Here is a 17,468-nt window from a genome sequence, read left to right on the forward strand (position 1 = left end):
TGCCAGGAGAGGAAAATCACCCGGCCAAACTTCCCACCAGCACCTTCCAGAGGGGTTTTCTCCTTAGCCCTGCAGGGAAGCCAAGGAAAAAATAATTCAGTTTATGGCTCTGCAGCCAGGGCAGCCCCAGGGCTGGGCAGGAGTTGGTCCCTTCCCTCTGGAATTAATTCAATATTTGTGTCTTTTCTGTGGCAGTGGACACTGGAATATGAAATTTTGGGGGCTGCACTCACCCTCCTGAGCTCTGCTCGTGGACAAGGCCTTAAAAAGGCTCTAAATGGTCCTCTATGGGTTATAAGTGTTCATCCCTTGGGGTAAAAATGTTCCTCTATGGGGTTAAAAATGTTCATCTTTTAGGGTCATAAATGTTCATCTATGAGGTTATAAATGTTCATCTTTTAGGGTTAAAATATTCATCTTTAGGGGTTAAAAATGTTCATCCATGGGGTTATAAATGTTCATCTTTTAGGGTCATAAATGTTCATCTATGGGGTTAAAAATGTTCATCTTTTGGGGTTATAAATGTTCATCTTTAGGGTTATAAATGTTCATCTTTTAGGGTTATAAATGTTCATCTTTGGGGTTAAAATATTCATCTTTGGGGGTTAAAAATGTTCGTCTTTGGGGTTATAAATGTTCATCTTTGGGGTTATAAATGTTCATCTTTTGGGGTTATAAATGTCCATCCATGGGGTTAGAAATGTTTATCCATGGGGTTATAATTATCAGTGGGGTTATAATTATCAATAGAGTTATTAATCTTTCTCCACGGGGTTGTAACTATCAATAGGGTTTTAAAGGTTTATCCAGGGGGTTAAAATGATCCTTGGGGTTAGAACTCTTTATCCATGGGATTAGGATTTTCCACAGGGGTAAAACTCTCTATCCATGGGGTTATAATTATCAATAGGGGTAGAATTTTTTTATCTATCATATAATTATGAGTAGGGTTATAAATGTTTATCCATGGGGTTATAACTATTTATAGGGTTAGAAATAATTATCCATGGGGTTATAATTATCAATAGGTTATAAATATTTATCCATGGGGTTATAACTATCTATGGGGTTAGAAATAATTATCCATTATAATTGTCCATAGGGTTATAAATATTTTTCCATGTGGTTGTAACTATCTATAGGGTTAGAAGTATTTATCCAGGGAGTTATAATTGTCCATAGGAGTAAAAATATTTTTCTATAGGGTATAAATGTTTATCCATGGGATTATGATTGTCCATAGGGGTAGAACTCTTTATCCAGGGATTTATAATTATCAATAGGGTTATAAATGTTTATCCAGGGGGTTATAAATCTTTATCCATAGGGGTATAATTATCAGTAGGGTTATAAATGTTTTTCCATGGGGTTATAACTGTCTATAGGGTTAGAAATAATTATCCATGGGGTTATAATTATCAATAGGGTTATAAATCTTTATCCATAGGGTTATAATTATCAGTAGGGTTATAACTGTCTATAGGGTATTAATGTTTATCCATGGGGTTATAATTGTCCATAGGGGTAGAACTCTTTATCCAGGGATTTATAATTATCAATAGGGTTATAAATGTTTATCCATGGTATTATAATTATTATTATTATTAGGGTTTTCAATGTTTATCCAGGGGGTTATAATTGTCCATAGGGGTAGAAAAGTTTATCCATGGGGTTATAACTGTCTATAGGGTTATAAATCTTCATCCATAGGGTTATAATTATCAGTAGGGTTATAAATGTTTTTTTCCATGGGGTTATAACTGTCTATAGGGTTAGAAATGTTTATCTATGGGGTTATAAATGTTTATCCATGGGGTTATAATTATTATTATCAGTAGAGTTATAAATGTTTATTTCCATGGGGTTATAAGTGTCTATAGGGTTATAAATCTTTATCCATAGGGTTATAATTATCAGTAGGGTTATAAATGTTTTTTCCATGGGGTTATAACTGTCTATAGGGTTAGAAATGTTTATCTATGGGGTTATAATTATCAGTAGTGTTTATCCATGGGGTTATAATTGTCCATAGGGGTAGAACTTTTTATCCAGGGGTTATAATTATCAATAGGGTTATAAATCTTTATCCATGGGGTTATAATTATCAGTAGGGTTATAAATCTTTATCCACGGGGTTATGATTGTCCCTAGGGGTGGAACCCTTCATGCAGGGGTCAGGAAGGTCCCTGAGCTGCTCCAGCCTGCTCAGGTGATGACCCCAGGGCTGAGCTCGCTGCTATTCCAGGCAGGTCCCTGTAAGCTCCTTACCCTCCCCCAGGGGTGCACCAGGCCTGGCCACACAAAATAAACCTTTCCATAAAAACCCTCAGCAGCAGAATTCAAACCTTACTATTCCAACTAAATAACCTATTAAATTCCCATTAAAAAAAAAAAAAAAAATCGATTTACATAATCTTTTACAGATTATTACAATATAGTATTACTATTAGAATATAGAATATAGAATATAGAATATAGAATATAGAATATAGAATATAGAATATAGAATATAGAATATAGAATATAGAATATAATACAATATTTTGTATATTAGTATATTGTATTATATAATATATAGGATATACTTTCTATATTACATTCTGTATTATTACATATATTATACATATTTTTATATATTCTTATATGTTGTATGATATTATATATTATATTATATGTATTATTACATTATACTATAGTAATATATACTATACTATATACTATAATATATAATATTATAGTATGACATTATATAATTATAATTAACATAAAATATTAACTATTATATTATTTATTGTATCGTATATCAATAATTATAATATATTATTATATTTATCTATTATTACAATATTACAGTCTATTCTTGTAATAAACCACTTTGCACCTGCAAAAATCAAAAATCTACCCCATAAATATCCATTTAAAAATATAAATATATCTCCAAAAAATTGAATGAACTTGTACATTAAGCATTACCAACCAATAAATTAAGTTTCAATAAATTACGAACAAAATAAATTCCAACAGGTACCTTATAGCAATCATATAGATATCAATTATATAAATAAAAATTCGGCTATTCTGCATAAAAAAAAAATCAAATATCCTCTCCAACTTTATTACAACAATATAGCTCCCAAAAAATTCTTTTGGCCTCTCCCAGGCATCACCGGGGTGCTAGAAGGTAAAAGAACAGCTTTTATTAAAAAAATAAAATTTATTTATTAAAAAATAAATAAAAAATGCTGGTTTTGGGGGGAAAAAAATTAATTTTGGTACAAAAACTGGTGTTAAAAGTGCTTTAAAATGGGGGGAAAAAATCGATTTCTTGTGTTGGAGGCTGTGTGCGATGAATTTCTGGGAGATGGGAGCAGCGGCTCCGGTTGGGAGTTAAAAATAACCGCGGGGGCAGCTGCTGCAGGGCTGCAACAATCCCCTGCTGTGCGGGAAAAGCCTCCAGAAAGGGCTCCTTGTGCCCTTTGTGATGGAGAAAAATCCCTTTTCTGCTCTGCCAGATCCTCCCTGCGGCTCCAAACCTTTCCCAGAAATCCCGGGGTTCCCATGAACTCTGAAATTCCATTACCCAGCGCCGGCTCCTTGGCAGGAAAAAGTGGATTTTTAATTTTTTTTTTTTTTTCCCCTCGGAGCGGGACGGTTCGCACAGGACTCACCGGGAGGTTTTCCCTTCTTTTCCTTCCCTTCTCTCCCGGGTTATTTTGGACACTCGCGATCCCCTGGGAGGAACTTTCCGGGCTGGGTGACATCAGGAGCTGAGGTCACCTCCTCCAAAATAACCCGCCATGGCTCAGGCGCTCCTTCCCACCGCTTTGGCACCCATCCCAAAATTTTGGGATTTTTGGCACCTCGGATGCAGCTCCGGGAATCGCTCCGGGGAGCTCAGAGCGTGCAGGGACTTGTTGAAATCAGGGCATTGACATTTAATATTTTTGGGACAAGGAGAATGTTCTGGGAGCTTCTTGTGGGTAGGAAAAAATCTCATTTTTTTTTTTTTTTCCCCTCTGGGAAAAGAGGTTGGGGGTGAGCTGGAGAAATGCAGATAATGACTTGATTTTTATTTTAAAAAAAAGAAAAAAAAAAAAAGAAAAAAAAAAAAAGTCAAGCAACAGACTGAAATAAGGGCCAGGTTGGAGGTGGAGAAATAATTTTTAAAGTAGAATTTAAAAATCAATTTCAAATTATTTTTTTAAATTATGGGGGGTTTTTTTTTGGTTTTTTTTTTTTTTTTTTTTTTTTTTTATTTTTTTTTTTTTGATGCAGCCATTTTTGGCCCAGGTCTTCTCCTTGTTTCTTCACCTGAGAACTCAACAAGCTGTTCCTGCCCTGACCTGCTTTCTTGAGGAGGATGAAATGATTAAACCACACGTGTAAATCTTCTTACCCGAGCTGGGGAGGAAATTTCCACCCGGATTTTCCCCTTTCCCCCCATGGGAATTGTTCCAGGGACTTTGTGGTGTTCACTCTTTTTACTCTGAATGAAAATAAAAATAAACGAAGGAATCAGGCTCAGGAAATGTGGGCTGGGGGAAAATCTGGTTTTATCCATTAGGATTTATAACATTGTGGAACAATTTCCCTCCTGTCCCTTTTGGGGCATCTCCCAGCTGGGATGAAGACCCCAGACCCCACAGTAAAACCTTAAAGTGCTTTTCAAGCAGCACTTTCAAGGCTCTTTATGAAGTTTATCTCTATTAAAACACCAGGGAAGTTTTATACACCAAATATTCCATCACTAAATGTCAAATCTGCCCTTTGACCCTGCAAGGGGAGTGTGTTGGGTTGATGTGGCCAGAAATGTGAATTCTGTCCCCATCTGCTGCAGCCGGGTGGGGCAGTGACCCTGATCTCCTGGGAGATATCTCCTGCTCATGGGCCATCTTTAAACCAGCTGGGCAATCATCTTTATCTTCCCACAGCCCATCCTCCCTCCAGGAGATATCTCCTGTTCATGGCCAGTGAGTCCCAGGGCATGACTGATAAAATTCCATCATCCCATGGGAGATGCTCCACCCAGGGGGAGGAGCCAAACATTTCCTACCCAGATAAAAACTGAGATTTGGAACACCAGAGCAGCCTTTTCCACTGGATTCCAGAGGAAATCCAGACCCTTCCACATCATCCCTGGAGCTTCAGAGGGAACTGCACCTTCTCCAGGAGCACTGCTCCAGCTGAACCACATCTACCGCTGCAGGAGGATGCAGCCACCATTGAATGGGACTGTGCCAACACCCTGACTGACTGACGGGTGTCAGCTTGGATTCTGACTCTGGCAGGGCTGGGATTGTTCTGTGTAATACTGTATTTCTATTTTAATTTTCCTAATTCCCATATCTTTGCCTGAGAGCCCCTTAATTTCAAATTTATAATAATTTTGAGAGAGGGGGTTTACATTCTCCATTTCAAAGAGAAGCTCCTGCCTTTATTGACAAACACCTGTCCTTCAAACCAGGACAAGGAGCTGCCCACAAGGAAAATTTTGCCATCCCGAGAGCAGGAAGGAGCCAAAACTCGGAGCCTGGCGCGAGGAGCAGCCCAGGGAGGCTCTGAGGATGCTCAGGATGCTCCTGCGGGGTTGCCATGGGCACGGCGCTCCCGCGGGGCCGTTTCCGTGGAGACGGAGGGATGCGAGGGATGCAGGGGCGGAGCTGGAACGCTGCTCCCTCTGCCGCAGCTGCTGGAAATAAACCCTGCTCGGAACCACCCCGGAGGTTTAGCCCGGGATAAATGCTGGGTTCCACCTGGAGCTTGAAGACAACTGGGGTTCAAAAAGGTTTTGTACAGGAAAAATCCGAATTTATTTCGAATTTATTTTTAATTTATAGCGTCTCCCCCAAGGCCCTCAGGGTGATTTAACTCAACACTATTGAAAACCCCAGATAAAACTCCTGCCTCTGACCCAGGATTGTGCCACGGGAAGGTGAGAAATGTAGGAAATGAGGAAATGGTGATGAGGGGTTTTTCCCCATCCGGAAATATTTTGGATAAAACCAGAGCTCGTGAACAGAGGTTGTGCCAGTTTTAGGGGCTGAGTGGAGGCAGGAGCACTGACAATTCTCCCAGAGGATTTCTCCTGGAGTTTTTCCCTCCTCAGCTTTTCCAGAGCAGCTCCCAGCAGCTCGTGGAGAACACCAGGGCAATTAAAGCCTTGTTAAGCCTGGAATCAGCAGGCCAGGAGCTCACAGGCCCTCAGGGCTGGGGAGAGCTGTGATCCAACGAGAGGAAAGATCCAGAGACATCCAGCACAAGCTGCAGGGTGGCTTTATCTTGTTCTCCTCCCAGATCATGGAGGAGAAGGTTTGTAAAGGATGGAAATAAACCTGGCTGGGAGCAGCACCAGAGGCCAAAGCCCAGCTGGGGACAGGCTGTTGTACCCCAGAGATAAAAAAAAAAAAAAAGGATTTTTTTACCCCAAAAGGACTTTTCCTGCCCCTCAGTTGTCACTAAAGCTGCCACCCCTGGCAGGTGCCCTTTGCACCTTTGGCCACCTTGGCCCCTGGTTTGGCTTCCTGTGCCCCCCCCAGCGAGCCCAGGGGGACTTTGGGCAGAGAGCAACGATCAGAGCACAGAAAATGAAGGAATTTGGGTTTGCATTCACAGCAGGAGGTCAGGGCTGGCACCAGAAGCAAAGCCCCGCCCACAGCCATTAATTAACAATTAATAATCAGCATTAATAAAGCACAGTTTGTATTTCCCAGGGTGTTTCCTTGCCTGTGTTCAGGCCTGAAGGCTCCAAAATAGTTTTGTGGAGTCAATAATCCAAGGAGTTCTCATGTTAAAAACAAAGGGAAATGGGAGCAAAACCTCTGGGATTTGGTTTCTCACAAAGCTGGGTTTGGGAGTCAGTAGGGAATCAATCCATGCCTCAAAAAAAAAAAAAAAAAGGGAAGTTTGGCACAATTCCACCAACTCCTCATCTGAGATTGAACGAAATTCAGCAGGGAATTGAGATCTGGCTGCTCCCTCACCCATCGCTGGAGCTCTGCTGCAGAAACAGCTTCAAAAGGAACATTTTGGGCACGGGGATGAGAATCTGAACAACTCTCCATGGCAGCTGTGTCGAGTCTCTGCTTCCTGAGCTGTTTTTAGGGGACAATGACAGAAACAGATGGAAGAGGTCACGGATCCTTTTTGTGGAGAAGAAAAGGAGGTTGGTGCTCAATGGAAAACAGGGAGAAAAATCGAGGGAAGTGGAATAAGAATGGTGAAATTGAATGCTGATAGAATTGCAGGAATGAGCTGATCCTGACAGAACTGACCAAACTTTTCCTGCATTTCTCCTCAGTTCCGGGAATAAAGAACAATTTTTATCCTGGAATAGGAGCTGGGGAGCAGCACCTGGGCTGAGCTGAGCTCCCAGCCCAGCAGGGAGAGCTGGCAGAGCTGCAGCCCTATGAATTATTGATTTTTTTATGAATTATAGACACTTCCCAGGGCAGCAGGGACAGCAGGAGGGAGGTGAGGTATCCCAGGGGCTGAATTCCAAGGGGGATTTGACAAGGGAAGTGGTTTAAGCAACACCAGTTAAGTCCTTAGAGGGCAAAGAACACAGGACCACATAAACTGAGATAGAAAAAAAAACCTCAAAGAACACAGATCCAGACAAACTGAGAGTGAAAAACCTCAAAGAACATAGATCCAGATAAACTGAGATTAAAAAAAAACAAATTCAAAGACTACAGATCCAGAAAAGCTGAGATTGGAAAAAAAGCCTCAAAGAACATAGATCCAGACAAACTGAAATAGAAAAAAAACAAACTCAAAGAATACAGATCCAGAAAACTGAGATAGGATAAAGACCTCAAACAACACAGGTCCAGATAAACTGAGATAGAAAAAAACCCAAACCCCTCAACAGATAATTTAAAAATGCATTTAAGATTTAGAAATGAGCTGATTTTAGTTTTTAATTCACCAATATAAGTAATGGAGGAGAGGCAACGTGCCTTTGTGAGGGTGGTTAATGATGAATTCTGGTTTTGCTTGAGGTGAGCAATCATTATCCAGCTCATCCTCCCTTTTTAATTTTTCCCCTACTAACAAAGTGCCCTCCAGTTGGTTTAGGGCAATTTTCTAGACAATTCATGGGTGATTTACCATTAACTCAAAGATCCTCACTTTTTTAATCCATCCACACCCCAGGCAAGGAGCAGAGATATTAATGGATCCATAACAGACATTTATTTTGGGGAGAATTCCTTGCCATTTATTACTTGTCTGTTATTTATGTGGCCCAGCTACAAGAAATAAGCTCAGGATGAAGATCCAGCTGAATTAATCTCATTTGTCTGCAAAGCCACTGGATTTGATGACCTCAAAGCTCTTTTCCAGCCTGAACAGCCCTGGGTTTGTTTCTGTGATTTCTTTAATCAGTGGATGGCCTCAGTAAACATTATTGCTTTTATGTTATTTAGCCTTTAAAGTCGATAATCCCTTTGCTCTCCTGCACCACCAAGTGGGTATTACAGCGTTCAAAATAATGACTCTGCCATGAAGAGGGGCTTATAAAAAATAATTTATAAAAACAAGGCAAGCCTCTCCTTTTTAATTATCTCAGAACTTTGTGGCTTCAGGCCTTTGGAGTGCATCCAGCTGGGAGCATTTTGTCTCCTGACTGAAGCCCAGGTAAGAACATCACTTTTCCACACACCTCTGCCCACCTCAACCCCCTCTGACCCCAAAATCCTCCTTTTTAACGCTGATTTCTGATGGTTTCCAGATGGGCTGAGGACATCTCCGGGGATGGGGGTTCCTGCAGAAATCCTTGGGGCTTTCCACTCCCCAAATCCCTTTGGAAAAAGCCTTTCCAATGCTGACCTCTGCCGGCTGAGGAGCTGCTCAAACCAGCTGGCTCCGGGCAGTAAGAACCTAAATAATGCATAAACCAGGTGTTTTTATGGTTGCTGGCCGTGGGTAGGAAAAGCCTTTTAATAATGCATAAAAATGGGGCGTTTCTCTCCGGGCTGGCAAGCAGAGAGCATTTCAGGGAGGGAAATCCTCGTTTGGTGGATGTGCAAACTCCTCCGTGGGTTTTTGTGAATCATTTGGTGGTTGGACAAAGCCCTGAGAAAGCAGGGGATGAAGGATCTGAATGAAAAGTGGGAATTTCACACCAAAAAAAGTCACAAATTTGGCTTTCTTGGGATGGGGGGCAGAGCCCTCTGTCCACACCAGGGGATGGATCAAGATGATTTTTTAATGTCCCTTCCAACCCAAACCATTCTGTTATTGTACTCACAGCAAACCTTTCCTCCACCTGCAGCTTCAGCCTGGATCCCCCACCTCTAATTAACATCTTATTAAGTTCTAATTAATTACAGCTCGAGGCCAGGAGGGGTTTTGTGTGCTGGTTACTGGGGGGGTGGAGATGGGGGTGCCATGGGCCATCCATGGCCTCAGCCCAGGGCCCCCTTGGCCCTGTCACCCCCGTGTCCCTGTCACTCCCCCAGGCCCACCGTGTCCCTGTCACCCCCCTGTCCCTGTCACCCCCTCAGAGCTGGCCCTGGATCCCATGTCCCTGTCACCCCCATGTCCCTGTCACCCCCTCAGACCCCAGAGCCCCCTCAGCCATGGCTCCCCTCAGCCATGGCCCCCCATGTCCCCAGAGCCCCTCAGCCATGGTCCCCCCTCCTCCCCAAAACCCCTCAGCCATGGGCCCCTCATGTCTCCAAAGCCCCTCAGCCATGGGCCCCCCATTTCCCTAAAGCCCCTCAGCCATGTGCCCCCCTCAGCCATGTGCCCCCCTCATCCCCAGAGCCCCTCAGAACCGTTCACTGTGGATACGGGAATGCGATGCCGCCAACAAAGGAGCCAAGGACAACTTTTTAGGGGAGGGTTTAATGTGCCCCACACCACCAGGGGTCCCGGGGATGAGGAATTGTCGTGGGGCAGCGGCGGGCGCCCTTCCCTGAGGGTGTGAGAGGGGTGGGGGGAGCCGGGGGAGCCGCCCCTCCCCTCCCAGCCGGGATCAGCCGGGCTCCGGGAGCGTCCCCACGGGTGCTCAGCACCCCCGGGATCCCAAATCACCGGGAAGGACACCGAGAAAGAGACGGCAGAGGGATTCAAAACCCTGAGAGGGGGCAGAGGGATCCGGAGCCCTGCAATGCTTTGGGTTTGTGGGAGCCCCTGGAGGATCGGACACGGGTTATGGAGCCCCTGGAGGGTCGGACCCGGGTTTGTGGGAGCCCCTGGAGGGTCGGACACGGGTTATGGGAGCCCCTGGAGGATTGGGGTCGAGTTTGTGGGAGCCCCTGGAGGGTCAGGCTCGGGTTTGTGGGAGCCCCTGGAGGGTCGGACACGGGTTATGGAGCCCCTGGAGGGTCGGACACGGGTTTGTGGGAGCCCCTGGAGGGTCAGGCTCGGGTTTGTGGGAGCCCCTGGGGCACCGCACCCGGCAGAACACCATCCTAGAGCTTGAGCGCCGTGACACGGGGGATGTGGAAGGGACAGGTCTCCTCTGAGCCCGTGGAGCTGCAAAGAAGAAGAAGCACGGGGGATGGTCAGGGAGGAGCCCACATCCCCTGTCCCTGTGTCCCCCCCATCCCCATGTCCCCCCTGTCCCATGTCCCCCCTCAGCCTCTCACATGAGCCGGTTGCGGATGGGGCGGAAGTGTTTGGTGAGTCTGACGGCGAAGATGATGTTGGGGATGAGGAAGAAGGTGCAGCAGCCCAGGCTGAACCAGAAGGCGTTCTGCAAGGAGAGCGCACGGGGCTGAGCTGTGCGGGGAGGGCGGGGCAGCCCCCGGGCTCCGGGAGGGTTTGGGGAGCCTCGTGCTCGCCTTGGAGCCCCACGGAGGGCGATCCTTACCCAGGGGTCAGCGATGCGGTCGCACAGGATGACCCGCCCGTTGTCCAGGGCCGTGGCGAGCGGCTGGCACGAAGCCACGTCCTCCCTCAGCTGGAACGAGGAGCAGGGACAAGGCGTCAGCCCACGCCTGGCTGCTGGGGCGCATTTTGCTTGCGGGAGGGATCCGTGGGGGCTCCTGGACCCCAACAATCCCCGCGGGGTGACGGGGAGCACTCACCGTCTGCCCGACCCAGTTGAGGTACTGGGCGAAATACCGCAGCTCCTTCCTGGTGAAGCAGCCGAGCTCCTGGGCAGGGGAAAGGCAGCGCGGATGGAACTCCGCGTTTCCCCAGCGTGGATGGAACCCCGCGTTTCCCAGCGTGGATGGAACTCCGAGTTTCCCCAGCGTGGATGGAACCCCGCGTTTCCCCAGCGTGGATGGAACCCCGCGTTTCCCCAGCGTGGATGGAACCCCGCGTTTCCCAGCGTGGATGGAACTCCGAGTTTCCCCAGCGTGGATGGAACCCCGCGTTTCCCCAGCGTGGATGGAACCCCGCGTTTCCCCAGCGTGGATGGAACCCCGCACTCCCCAGCTCGGATCGAACCCCGAGTTTCCCCAGCTCGGATCCAACCCCGAGTTTCCCCAGCTCGGATGGAACCCCGCGTTTCCCCAGCCCGGCTCCAGCCCCCTCTGGGCCACTGTGGGCTGGAAAATGAGAGTTGAAGGTTCCCGGTACTCTCCCTCAGGGCCCTGTTCTCCCTCTTTCCTCCTCGCTGTGGGGAATTCTACCCCCGATGGTTCATCCAGCCCCGCCTCACCTGCCGCAGGATCTGCTGGGCTTGCACGGGCAGCCGGGCTTCCACCGAAGCCGTGGTGGCCAGCGTCCTCTTCACCCGCTCCTGGGGAAGCACAGGGAGGGCAGAGCATCCTTAGGGCCCGGAGCAGCGGGATGGGTGCCCGAGGGGAGCAGGGAGCAACGCCGAGCTCCAAATCGGGTCTGGTTGCCGGAGGGCAGGGAAAGGGATGTGCCCTGAGCAGGGGGATTTCTGATTTGCAACAGCAAATCTAATCACTAGAGGAAACCGATTTTCCTGGCTGGCATTTTTCCTGGCTCTCTCATCACCCTGCAAATGTGGGGTTTTTTGGCAGATGGGACCCATGGGGAACCACAAGTTTTTTGGGGCTGGAAGAGACGCGTGAGTACCTTGAGGTGCGGCGCCAAGCGGGAGAGGAACTGGACGCTTTCCCCCAGCTTTGCCTGTGGGACAGGGAGGTGAGAAAGGCTCAGAAACCTCTTTGTCCCCTTCAAGGGGGTGCCAGTGGCACCGCTGCCACCAGCCCAGCACGGACTCACCACCAAAGCCTCCTGCGGCTGCACCGTGGAGTTCTGCATGTGCCACAGCGCCCGCGCCTCTGCTGCGAGCCGCCCGGCCACCGTGCTGTTCCTCTGCGGGGCACAGCGGGGTGAGCGCGTCCCCGTGGCCACCCAGGGCTCCCCCGCCGCTCGCCCCGCCGCTCACCTGCATCTTCTGCAGCCCCTCGAGGTTCCTCGCCAAGCCGGGCAGGCTGGTCTGCACCACGGGGATTTTCATCTGCGGGGAAACGGAGTCGGGGGCTGCCCAAAATCCAGCCCCGCTGTGGGGCACATCCTGCAGCACCACCGCCAGCACCCCTCACCTCCTCCTGGAAGCGCCCGTAATCCACCTCGTCCACCCCGCTGCGGGCGAAGGTCTCCAGGTCCTGCCTGCCCTCGCTGCGGAGGAGCCGCACGTCTCCCAGGTTCGCCGTGAAGTCGCCCAGGCGTTTTTGGAAATCAGCCGCGTACTGTGCGGGTCAGACAAGGGGTTCTTCAGGGCTCCCAGTAGCCCCAGTACAGCCCGTGCGTTCCCCTGCCGCTGCCGGCAGCTCTGGCCGGAGCCAGCCCTCACCTTGGGGGTTCCCAGGTGCTCGTCCAGGTCGTAGGACCTGTCGAGCTGCAGCACCTCCCAGAGCCCCGCGCCGCTCTTGCACTCCCTGGAAGGCAGAGGGACATTGGCAGAGCGATCCCGAAGCCGCCCCGGCTGCCCGGGGGGTCCTGCGGCGCTCACCGGTACGCGGAGCTGAGGTTGGAGTCCCTCCTGAGGTTGAGATGGTGCGTGACGTTCATGGACGGAGGGAGATTCCCGGGGGTGTCGATGAACTGGGCCGAGGAGGAGGAGAACCAGGGTCAGGGTAAGGCACAGGCGCTCCCAGCAGTGGTTCTGGGGGTGCTCTGCCCTCGCAGGTGCATCCTGGGGTAGTTCAGGGTAGCCTGAACTAATTTTGTCTTTATTTGCTCACGGTAGCCTGAACTAATTTTGCCTTTATTTGGACATTACCACTGCGGAGCCTCGCAGGGTGTGTTTGGAGGGACAGCCCCGTGCTGGGATCTCCCGTGTGTGTGTGTGTCACTGCCGTGGGAAGAGTCCCGATCCCAGCCCCGCTCCCCCAGTCCCTCTCCCAGCCCCATCACACCGAGCTGCCTGTCCCAAGCACCCCAGGGATGCCCAAGGATCAGGAAACAGCAATTAGGAAGTGAATTAGCAGCACAAGGGCAATTCCCAGCTGATGATGCAAATCCGAGGAGCTAATCCTAAACTTAATCGTCTGGTCTAGGACGGGGCTTTTCCAGTCGGGTTTAGGGGGAGGACACAGAGGCTTTGGAGATGTTCTGGTGCACGGAAGGAGAGATTTCCGGGGCGATGGGTGGATGTGTGGCCACCCACCTTATAAATCTCCTGGTTGACCCAATTCCTGCAAACCAGCGTCTGGATGTTGCCCCCGACCAGGAAGGTGGCGAAAACCAGGAGGATGAGGAGCCAGGAGAACAGGAAAGCCAAGCCCACGCCGCTGAAAGAGGGAGAGGAGGCGCCGGTGGTGGCTTTGCAGACCCGAGCGGGCAGGAAGGGGCCTGCCCGTCCAGCTGCAGCCCCGCGGCTCCTTCCCGAGCCCGGGCACGCCGGGCTGGGCAGGGCGCTGGGAGCGGGGTGTGCCGGGCAGCGGGAGCTGCCAGCTCCCAGGGAGGAGCAGCTTCTCCCAAACCTGCCGGCGCAGGCGGCGGCTTCAAAAGCTTTTCCGCTGGGACGGCTCCCAGTCCCTCCCTTGGCTTTGCCTGGGTTTTTTTGAGGGGTGTGTGAGATGGAGCAGCCCCCCAGCATCCAGAGAGACTCTTACACCAGGAGAAACTTGGCGCCAGCTTCTCCTCGGCACTCGTAGTCACTGGGGTCCTCCCGCTTGGAAAGCCCGTACGCCCCCAGGGCCATTCCCGTCACGTTGCAGGCGAGGATGAGGAGGATGATGGAGCACAGCACCGTGCCCGCGATCCACCTGCAGGGAGCAGCAGCAGGGCACGGCCTCGAGATGCGGGGCTGAGGCTCCTGGAGCTCGCGGCCCTTCTGTGCTGCACCCCCTGCGCCCCGTCCTGTCCCCAGTGTCACCTGTAGCGCTCGAAGCGCTCCGCCTCCCGCAGGTACGGCTGGCTGCGCTCCTCCGCCTTCAGCAGCGCCTCGCTCACGGGCCGCGTGTAGTCGGGGAGGGGGAAGCCATCGGCGATGGACTGCACCTTCTCCGCCGTGCGGGCCAAGTCTCCCCGCAGATCTGCGGGGTCAAGGCTGTGCTGGACGGGTGGACGGTCCCTGCACCCCACCCTGTGTCCCCAAGCCGGGATTCAGCGCGTGGAGGATGTCCCCACTCGGTGTGGCAGCCCCACTCACCCTGGATGACCTGCGCCATCCTCTCCACGGCCAGCTCCGGGATGGAGTTGAAGGTGCCATTGCCCTGCAAGGAAAGAGGGGGTGCTGAGCAGCTCAGCTGGAGCTGCCTGCTGGACCCCAACCCCCCACTCTTCACCCTGACTCCCCCAACCTGGCGAATCATCTCCGCAAAGTCACTTCGGGGCAGACCGGCCAGCGCCTTCAGCACCTTCTCCACCGACGGCACCTTGGAGTGGGAGAAGGAGCCCGTGAGCCGCGGGCCGGCCGGGAGGGGAGGTGGCGCGGGGGAACACGGGCCCCGTGCCCACCTTGCCGTAGTCGGCGCCCAGCTCCAGCCCCTGAGCCCTGCCCAGGACGCTGGCGCAGGAGGTGCAGCGCGGGTCGTCCAGGAGCGCGACCACGCGGCGCCTTCGTTCCCGCAGCGCCGGCTCCAGCTCGGCCCGCGCCGCCGCCAGCGCCCGCGCCGTCCTGTGCAGAATCTGTAAATGGTGCAGCGAGGTCTGTAGGTCTTAAAGAGAAAGCCCAGGGCTAGTTCACGCTGCTCCGCTCGGCCAGCCCGGCGAGGCTTCGGCCCCGGGGCGGTCCCGGGGACAGCCGCGCTCCGGCCGTACCTCCGGCCCTGTCCTGCAGGTCCGCCAGCGCCGCGTAGGTCATGGCCTTGAGCTGCCCGTGGATGGAGAGCCCCACGCTCCTGCTGAGCCCTGCAAGGCACCGAGGCACCGTCAGCGCCTCATCCATCCCCGGGGCAAGCTCGGGGTGCCGCCGGGCGCCGTGCTTACCACCCAGGTCGGAGATTATCTGCTTTCGGGGCACCTCGAACTTGTCCACCACCATCTGCACCCCCTGCAAGGAAAGAGGAGCGGGTCAGGAGGGGGCAGCAGCCGGTGGCAGGGGAGGGAGCCCCGAGTTGCTATTCAAAATACATTTTTAATGCAGCCACGTCACCTCCTCTTGCCTGTCAAACTACCCCCTGAGGGAAATGCGGCCATCCCTGGGCAGCGCCCCATGCCGGGGGCGAGGCCGCTCGGGGACCCACCTGGGGGACATTGGCAAGGTGCTGTCGCAGCGTGCGCAGGGTGGAGGGCACAGCCCCCAGCCCCGGCTCCATCTGCCCCTTCACCCGCTGGCTGGTGACGAAGGCGCAGGTGACGCTGATCCTGCGGGGGATGAGCAGGCGGTGACGGCGCTGCCCGGCAGAGCCTCCCCGTCCCGGTTTCTCTCTCCCAGTGGGAGTTTTGGGGGGTGATTTGGGGGACTCACAGGATGACGAGGGAGGTGAAGGACAGGCAGGCCAGCAGGCAGCGGCGGCGGCAGCCCAGCGAGCGCCGGTGGGCGCGGAGGCGACCCCCGCACCGCCGCCGGCTCCGGCAGTAGCAGAAGCACATCCCGGCCACCGGCACGGCCACGGTGAAGAGCAGAGCCACGGCGGCACAAATGACATAGCCCAGCTCGTACTGCACCACCTGCGGCACGGGAGAGCCTCGTGGGCACCTCTGCACCGAGCTCCGGGTGCCCTGAGCCATCCCCGTGGCGTCCCCCGCCCCACATCCCGGCTCACCTGCGACGTCCGCACCGAGCCGGGGTCATTCAGGACTGTCCTGAGCAGCTCTGCAAAAAAATAAATCACGGCACAGGTAGAGGAGGCCCCACCCGGTGCATCCCCAACCCTCCTGGGGCAGCAGCACCGGGACAGAGGCAGAATGCTCCTCCTGAAGCCCTGGGTTCCCCTGGAGCCGCTCCGGGGGTGAGTCGCAGCCCCCGGCTCGGGGCTCACCTGTGGGCAGCGGGTTTTGCTGGATGAGGTCCAGGCAGCTCCGGACGAGGCCGTAGAGGGGATCGAGCGAGCTGGGCACGCGGTGCAGCGCCGGCACCCGGATCTCGGCGTGCCTGTCGGTGAAGCGCAGGACGGCGCCGGGGCCGGAGGGGTGGCACTGCTGGCTGGCAGCGGGATGCAGCAGCGCCCAGGCCAGCAGCAGCCCGACCGCCCGCATGGCTCCGGCCGCGGCGAGCAGAGAGCCGGGGCTGCTTCAGCCTGCGAGCGGGCGGAGGGGCATTCCCGGCCCCGGACGGCTCGCTGCGGCTGGGCTGCTGCTCCGGGAAACCTGCCTGACGGGTCAGCCGCCGCGCAAAGCCCAGACGCTGCCGTGGCTTGTTCCCCCCACAGGCTCCCCGGGGCGGCTGGGCTTGGCGGGGCTGCGTGGAGGCGTCTCCCAAACCATCCCAGGCCTGTTTCGCAACCCTCGGCATCCCTGAGTCACCGCCGCGGGGTCCCCGCTGTCGAGACCTTTCCCCGAAGCCATGGCAAAGCCCCCCCGGGGTTTTGGGGAGAGGGGCGGGGGGTGGTGAACCCCCTGTCCTTGGGCTGGAGGGTGCTCCAACCCTCTACAGCCGCCTTGGAAGGGGGGATCTGGGATTTTGGGCATCACTTGGGGAGTGGCAAAGCCCTTGTGGGGGGACCCTCATGTGTGGATGGGGTACCAGGGGGTCAGAATCACGCTTTGGAAAAGCATCCCGGGATCCGGGGTAGCAACAAGAAGGCAGAATAAGGAGGAACACATGGAGAGGGCCCCTGCTGCCCACTCGCCGGCCGGGTGTGAGATGAGTTTTCCAGCCTCAGCCAGCGCCTGTCTCACACCCCGAGGCGGCCGCGGCTCCTTCCCAGGCCCGGATCCTACTCCCCGGCATGGGTCGAGCGCTAATTACAGGCTGGGCTAGAAGCGCAGGAGGTTCAACCTGATCTCTGGGTGCGGGGGGAGCAGCCCCGCTGTGCCCGGCAGCCCCGGGGCATCCCGAGAGCCGGGACCCTGCTCGGCCGGGCGGGTCGGACCGGCCCTGCCCAGCGCCGCCTGCCCACGGCCCCGTCTCCCCGGCGTTGATGCTAATGCGGGTGGTTCCCCTCCCTCTGGAAAAGGGGCTTTCCTCCCAGCAGCTTTTTTCC

General features: G+C 52.9%; 1 protein-coding gene across 1 annotated transcript; it reads right to left on the bottom strand.

The window, feature by feature from the left end:
- Positions 1–10,127: 10,127 nt before the first annotated feature.
- On the bottom strand, positions 10,128–16,567 carry PROM2 (prominin 2). The gene is made up of 23 exons (XM_056508568.1): positions 16,305–16,567; positions 16,089–16,138; positions 15,791–15,993; positions 15,567–15,687; positions 15,310–15,373; positions 15,142–15,231; positions 14,839–15,038; positions 14,682–14,756; positions 14,531–14,594; positions 14,255–14,414; positions 13,992–14,144; positions 13,544–13,667; positions 12,887–12,978; positions 12,728–12,812; positions 12,477–12,623; positions 12,320–12,391; positions 12,154–12,246; positions 12,004–12,057; positions 11,618–11,698; positions 11,037–11,105; positions 10,820–10,909; positions 10,596–10,702; positions 10,128–10,482 (listed from the first exon to the last, which is right to left on the bottom strand). The coding sequence occupies exons 1-23, from the start codon at positions 16,519–16,521 to the stop codon at positions 10,419–10,421; spliced, it is 2,475 nt and encodes an 824-aa protein (XP_056364543.1). The 5' UTR covers positions 16,522–16,567; the 3' UTR covers positions 10,128–10,418.
- Between the last annotated feature and the right edge of the window lie 901 nt (positions 16,568–17,468).

The sequence above is a fragment of the Oenanthe melanoleuca genome, chromosome 22 (assembly GCF_029582105.1).
Source record: "Oenanthe melanoleuca isolate GR-GAL-2019-014 chromosome 22, OMel1.0, whole genome shotgun sequence".
Lineage (NCBI taxonomy): Eukaryota > Metazoa > Chordata > Aves > Passeriformes > Muscicapidae > Oenanthe > Oenanthe melanoleuca.

What these genes read in the sequence shown, in the direction of transcription:
- PROM2 (XM_056508568.1), bottom strand. Translation starts at nt 16,521, where the DNA reads ATGCGGGCGGTCGGGCTGCTGCTGGCCTGGGCGCTGCTGCATCCCGCT. An exon ending in TGGGCGCCGACTACGGCAAG is followed by an intron (nt 14,757 to 14,838) that starts GTGGGCACGGGG and finishes TCCCACTCCAAG; the next exon opens with GTGCCGTCGGTGGAGAAGGT. An exon ending in TCAACCAGGAGATTTATAAG is followed by an intron (nt 12,979 to 13,543) that starts GTGGGTGGCCAC and finishes TCCTCGGCCCAG; the next exon opens with TTCATCGACACCCCCGGGAA.